The sequence below is a fragment of the Helianthus annuus genome, chromosome 6 (assembly GCF_002127325.2).
Source record: "Helianthus annuus cultivar XRQ/B chromosome 6, HanXRQr2.0-SUNRISE, whole genome shotgun sequence".
NCBI lineage: Eukaryota > Viridiplantae > Streptophyta > Magnoliopsida > Asterales > Asteraceae > Helianthus > Helianthus annuus.
Window position 1 is genome coordinate 45,209,807 of NC_035438.2, and position 7,355 is coordinate 45,217,161.

At 39.6% G+C, this 7,355-nt stretch overlaps 1 protein-coding gene across 1 annotated transcript; it reads right to left on the reverse strand.

Moving 5' to 3' along the window:
• Positions 1-1,055: 1,055 nt before the first annotated feature.
• LOC110944704 lies at positions 1,056-1,883 on the reverse strand. Its single transcript, XM_022186351.1, has one exon. The coding sequence runs from the start codon at positions 1,881-1,883 to the stop codon at positions 1,056-1,058; it is 828 nt and encodes a 275-aa protein (XP_022042043.1).
• Positions 1,884-7,355: the final 5,472 nt, after the last annotated feature.

The following is a 7,355-nucleotide window of genomic DNA, read 5'->3' on the forward strand; positions in this document are numbered from 1 at the left end:
AATTGACTTTCACATTTTGTTACCTGAAACGCGTTTTAAAAATATTTTGTCAGTGGGAAATACTGGTGAGTGAATCCCAGTTTAATCAAGTTTAAATAAAAAGTCACAGTGAACAGTAATGAGGGCGCATCCACAATTACATTTGTTTCCAAGTTATATCAATTACCACCACACGGTAATGTCCTTCCGACTTATGGTCATGTTACTCCTTTACCAGGTGGTAACAAATTTTGTATACAAAACCCCAAATTTACCGACTGTAATTGTATTCTTACAAATACTTAATAACTGTTATTCGCATGGAAATTTAAGGTTTTGTAAAAACAGTTTAACAAAAAGATTTACAAAAAGTGGATCAACTCACATTGCTGTTTTAGGTTATCCTTTAGGGTTTCCTGGTGAATATCTATAATTTACACAAATGCACGTGTGTTAGTATAATAACCCATTTTAACATTAGTAATACCCTCCCAGAGACGGCATTCCAACGACTACGTCGGGCAGAACCACGACAGCCGTTACGGAACCCTAGATCAATCGAGCAGCGTATCTAATACGTCTCCAGGGGTTATAATACTTACATCGTAGCAGAACCTCGCTATTTAGGGGGCTATAATACCCGGGTATAATAACTCTACTTCAGAAATTTAGATTGAAAGAAAGAAAATGAACGATCAGAACTGAAGGCCTGTTGCCTTCTTATATAGGGCTGAAATCTGGTCTCCACGCGGCCCGCGTAAAGAACAGGCCAAGGTTACGCGGCCCGCGTCAACCTTGGTCAACCGAGTAGCTTAGCTGGGTCAGCTTGTAGCCCCGCCATGATGATGACACGTGTCATCACCGGGCTGCGCCACCATTTGGGACACTCGCGGCCCGCGTCAACTAACGGGAATTCTTACGCGGCCCGCCTGAACTAAAGAAATCAAAGGAATCCGGTTTACACCTTCATACGGCCCGCGTGAATGGTTGGGGTGGGTCTACGCGGCCCGCCTCAACTTGAAATAAACTTGTTTTAATTTTATCTATAATGCTATATCACATTTCGGGCTTGGTTTTCACATAAGGGTGCATATAAAAACATATTGAGACATTTTATGATATATTAGGGCGTCGGAAAAGTTATAAAGGTATCGGTTTACGTTAGGGCTGTTATATCTTTTGTCTATAACTCTTGACCCATTTCTTTGATCTTGGTTCCCTACGTGTCCGCCACGGTTACTCCTACCCCGGCCACGCCCCCGAAAACCACTCCGACCACCCCGGTCGGTCTTTCCTCGTCCGCCTGAATTATGACCAGTAAATTGTTGATTCTTGCCTTGCCACCTAGAACTCGATGAGTTGTCAACTTTTGTGAATAGCAAACCGTTTTCATTGGGTTGTTTGGCTTGGCGTAATCTAAGTCGATCTTCGTACGCCTTCAGATGTGCTATTGCTTCTTCAAACAACATCGTTTCGACATCTGTAGTTTGTTCAATTGATGCAACCAAATTAATAAACTTCTCTGGGACCGAGTCGAAAAGCTTACGAACCAGTTCTTCATCTTCCAGCTTCGCCCCTACACTGTTGTATTTTGAGACCATACCGGATAGCTTTCCGGCATAATCATCAACGGTCTTGCTGTCCTTCATATTTAGAGCTTCAAACTCACTTTTCAAGATCCGTAACCGAGCCTTTTGGACCCGTTCAGCACCTACGTATCTGGACTTCAACGAATCCCACACCTCCTTGGCTGTCTTTTTCTTCGCAGCTTGCGACAAGATTTCTTCCGGGATCGATTGAAAAATAAAAACACGAGCTTGTTTCGATTTCTTCTCGTCTACAACCACGCCGGTTGGTGGCTTTACGGCTTCCCACAACCCGTGGGCGTCCATGATTACTTCCATCTTTATCGACCAAGTGTTATAATTTGTTGGGGTGAGGATCGGGCACTGAAACGAAACTGAGTTTTCTTTTGAGGGGTTAGGATTGGTGACGATCGACATCGGGTTGAATCGAAAGAACTTTGGCATACAAAATGGATCAGATTTTGAATGCTCTGATACCAAATGTTGGATTTGGTTCAGGCGAAGTTACAAAAATAATCAAAGAAAAGAAACAGATGTTCAGTCGAATGTAATCAATTTTATTCAATAGTTGAATGCTTCAAGAGGAAAACTGAATGATTACAATATTTTCGACTAATTGGAATTGAAAGTGAATGATAAAAACAAAAGCTACTGCGACTTTAAATACTGGAAGAAAATAACAAACTTTACTGCAGAAGTGGTCTTCCACTTTTATTGGTCAAAACAGTTCCCAACATTCACTTTAGCAACGTTAATTTCCTTTAGAGTCGGTCAACACTACTCCAACACAAATAACTAAGTCGATTTAGGACCCGCGTGTTGGACGAACTTGTCAGATGCAGAAAAATAGATGTGACGCGACGGACCAGTTAAACGGGAAAAATATACGAAAAAATGTTGAACCCCACACGCATGTTGCGGTGCATTAACTCACAAAATTTAGAACGAAACAGAAAACTTGGGAAAGATGAAAAGTATGGTGGACCAAAATTGAAAATAAAAAAGAGTTGGGATTAAGTTGCAAAAAAAAAAAAAACTTTGGGTTAAAAATAAAAAAACAAAGGATTTAAATTGCAAAATTGAAGTTATTTATTAATTTTAGATAAAGATAAGGTTAAGATAAGTAATATATATATATATATATATTGGTTATTAATTAATATTAATATTAAAATAAATTTATTAAACAAATATAAATAAAATTTATGAGGTTTAAGGAGAGAATGACATGTGGTATTATTTGGAGTCTTTTATTATAAGTTAGATCCTCTATATTATACATAATAACAATTCACGTCCATTGTTAGGAACAGTGCTAAGCAGGTAGCTGCTGGTTTAACTAAGAAAAGAAATATAGTTTATTAATTAGCCCAAAATTACTTGATTTCATCATAAACATTTAACTAGGAAAAAATTATCGTTTATTAATTAGCCCAATCACTTGATTTCATCTAATATATTGTCTAGAGGGGGCAATCTTGACCCAAAGCCTTTCAAATGGGTCAGTTTGGGTTGCTTTTAAAATTTTATGGGTTGGTTTGGGTAAGATATTTTAACTAAATGGGTCACAATGGGTCACTTGAAATTCCATCTTGTAATTTTCGGGTCAAAACGGGTCGACAACATTAAAGAATTGGGTCAATGTGGGTTAGTGTCTTAAAGAAACGCGGTAGGTTTAGGGTCGGAATGGGTTTCGAGCCGTCATAAGTATTCGCACGAGACGGGTTACGACACGAAACGGATTATGGATCGGAACGGGTTCAGTTAAAATTGAGTTTCGGGCCGAGACGAGTTTCGGCATGACACAGGTTTTAGATCGGAACGGGGCCGGTTTGGGTCGGTTTCGGGCCGACACGGGTCTCTGCATGGGACGAGTTTCGAATCGCAACGAGTTTTGGGCCGACACGAGTTTTCGCACGGGTTTCGACGCGAACTGTTTCGACGCATACCGTTTCGACGAGTACCGTTTCGACGCGTACCGTTTCGACGCGTACCGTTTCGACGCTTACCGTTTCGACCCGTACCGTTTCGACCCGAACCGTTTCGACGCGTACCGTTTCGACGCTTACCGTTTCGACGCGTACCGTTTCTACGCGTACCGTTTGGACGCTTACCGTTTCGACCCGTACCGTTTCGACCCGAACCGTTTCGACGCGTACCGTTTCGACGCGAACCGTTTCGACGCGAACCGTTTCGACGCCTACCGTTTCGACGCCTACCGTTTCGACGCGTACCGTTTCGACGCGTACCGTTTCGACCCGTACCGTTTCGACCCGTACCGTTTCGACGCGTACCGTTTCGACGCGTACCGTTTCGACGCGTACCGTTTCGACCCGTACCGTTTCGACGCGTACCGTTTTGACCCGAACCGTTTCGACGCGTATCGTTTCGACCCGTACTGTTACGGATCAGTTCTGTTCGAATTGTTTTGAGTCTGCACAGTTGGATGAATCAGTTCAATGAGCCTGCACAGATCTGATACAGAATTTGCATAAGTTTGAATTAAATCTGATTGCGGATTCGCATGGTTTGACAAGTCACATTATTCCCAGATCTACATAGACATGATTCGCACTGATTGTTTTTGAAACGAAGGCACGGATAAATCTTTGATAGTCTGCGCAAATCTGTGACATTTCACACGAATCAGAAACATCAGCTGCTGAACAGAACCTTCATTCGCCGAAATTTGTCGTTTTGTGGAGAATCCAGTCATTTACACTGCATTTACACTTGCAGAATCGACAGTTTTCCGCAGAATCTGTTCGACGGATCCGTTTCGCTGATTATTTGTTCAAGGTTTGTTTGATCGAAAACAGCGATAAGGGATTGAAACTGGTTGTTTGTTTGATCGAAATCAGCCGCTGCAGAAATCGTTGACTGCAGATCTGTTGTTGTTGTTCAGTCCATACGCTATTATTTGAAATCAGTCCGTAGTGCACAGATCTGAGTTTCGCGTATTATGCATCAAATGATAAAACAGGTTGTTTGCGGCTGATTATTTGCTGAAACAAGTGATAAAACATTTCTAAAAAAAAAGACCCGATCCGACCCGAAACCCGTTCTGACCCGGACCCGACCCAACCCGAAACCCGTTCTGACCCGGACCCGTTCTGACCCGGACCCGTTTCGACCCGAACCAAATCAACCCTTTTTTATAATTGACCCGTTTTAACCCGAACCCGTTTTGACCCATGACCCGACCCGACCCGACCCGTTTGCCAGGTCTAATATTATTGTCCACTTTAAAACTATTAAAATCCCACGTCTTATTTTTAATTTTTAACCCAATAACCAATTAAAGCCCAATTACAAGCCCAAATTTTATTATGGGACATTGTACTTTGATGCTGGTTTTTATTGTGTGACACCAACTCAAAATTTTAACTACACGTTGTTGTAAGTTGACTACCAAAAAAGAACTGACACCATATAACAAAATTTCTGGCTTCACCACTTCATACATACATATAAATATAAGTTTTTTTTATTCGAATAGAACATTTAGATAATGTTGTCAAATATGAATATTTTGATTTTGATCTCGAACACACCTTAGTGTTAAGACACATCAGCATCTACGAGCTGCTTCTTGAAGCATCTATGTATGTAACCTAGAGAAGCTTCAACTTCATAAGCACACATTTATAACTGTATTACGCCTTACCAAACTGCCGCTTGTAATAAGCAACAAGGGTTTCTCTTGGAAGCTTCAACGCCGTGGTTAGCTTGGTAATATAACGTTATTGCTACAAAGCACAAGCTATTGGTAATATTCATTGGGAGTTAAAGTAAAACTTGGAGTGTCGAAACATCCTAGATGACATGATGAAAATCCGGAAGACAACCAGTGGCGGATCTAGAAAATCCGCCAAGCCGTAACGTTTTATAAAAAAGCGGTAACGAAATCGAAAAACCGTCAAATTTTTCCAAAATTTACACTAATTTTACACTATCGCCGGAACGCCAAGCCGTAGCGGGGGTTTCCCCTTGTACCATGCTGGATCCGCCCCTGAAGACAACTCAAACACCGCAATGTTATGGTGAACGAGGTGCATGCATCTTAAGTACTTTAACAATTTTCTAAAACAAATCTAGAACCAATTCTATTATGATAAATGCCTAAAGCTTAAACAAATCACATTATGAAGGAATATATTAAATAATTTACATTATTTCTCATGGAGGTGTTGTGCCTCTGTGATCACGACTTGCTTTTTTTACCTTATTATTGATAGCTTAATATTGTGGGCCAAGAGATAATTGGATCCCAATAAATAAAGGATTCTGGATATAAATTACCTGAACCGGGATATAAATATAAATAGTTAAAAAAATTCTATAAAGTACGATGTTAAAAGTAAACAGATATTTTAATTTATAAAGAGTTTTAAGAAAGTAGAAAACGAAAAAAAGAAAAGAAAAGAAAAAAGAGTAACAACAATTCCGAAATCTAAGTGGAAATAAAAGAATTAGGCAACACAAATTCGAAAGTTTCGCTATACAGTATTTACGTAACCGCTAAATGAATCTATATAATCTTACCCTATCATCGATCTCTTGTAGATCGAAAATTCATCGGGCCATAGCCCATAGTCAGTCAACTAAGAGCTTCCTTCTTCAATATCTCCTTCCTCCCCTACTGATGCCAGCCATAGTTGTGTTGGATATGTCTTATAGGTACGTTATTATACAAAGAAGATTTAAGACATTCATAATCGTAAATGGAGAATATAGTGATCCTGTGTATACAACAATTGACATTACTCCATGTGAAAGCGACCCCGACACATCGGATGTGGAGATCTTTGATTACCCTGAAGGCATTCAAACCAAAACCTTGCTGATTGATGAGGGCGTTGATGATTACAAACTTTTGCGGCTGATTTTCACATCGTATAACGGGTCCTTACTCACTTCTAGATACTTGGCTTTAAAAGGAGGGGGTAAAGCGATGGATTATGTAATGGATAAAGGCGAATATCTACTTTCGATACGGTTCGCAAAGTTTGTATTGTGGTGTGATTGTATTTTTAATGACTATCCAAAGGCCATTGAAGATGTTGTGGAGACAAGTAGATTCGTTAAAGAGAAAGAAGATGAAGAAGAGACATGTGTAGTTTGTCTTGAAGAGTACCAATCCGATTGTATGATCGGAACCTTACCACTATGCAAACATAGTTTTCACGACGAATGCATCAAGAATTGGTTTAAGACGACGAGGAAAATTTGTCCAGTTTGCAGGGTTCATGCATTCAGTTTTGATTGGTAGCTTTCCTATTTTAATACTACATGTACTAGTAGTGTGATTCTTTTATTGTCTTTTAAAACTTGAATTTTATGATATAGGATAAGGATCATGTGAGAAGTGATATGCTAGTTGAGAAACTTGAGAAGTATTCTGGACCACACATTTTTTTAAGCCTTTCGTAATATACACATATGTATAGTTTAAAATTGACTATATACATATATGTATAACTCAATATACATATATGTATAGGGTAAAGTTCTTGTACAAATAATCTTAACATACTAAACATAAAAATTGAATAGAAAACTCAAAAAGACAAGGTGTCATTTTTGTAATTATCAATAACTATCAAAATTACTTTACAAATATACCTAAAAAAACCTAACCACTCCCCCCACCCCTAAAAAAAACCTAAACCCCCCACCCCCCAAAAACCTAAAAAAAAACCTACCCCCCCCACCCCCCAAAAACCTAAAAAAACCTAACCCCCCCCCCACCCCCCACCCCCAAAAACCTAAAAAAAAAAACCTAACCCC

Excerpts from the sequence above, each read along its gene's own strand:
- LOC110944704 (XM_022186351.1), bottom strand. The coding sequence starts at position 1,883 with ATGGAAGTAATCATGGACGCCCACGGGTTGTGGGAAGCCGTAAAGCCA.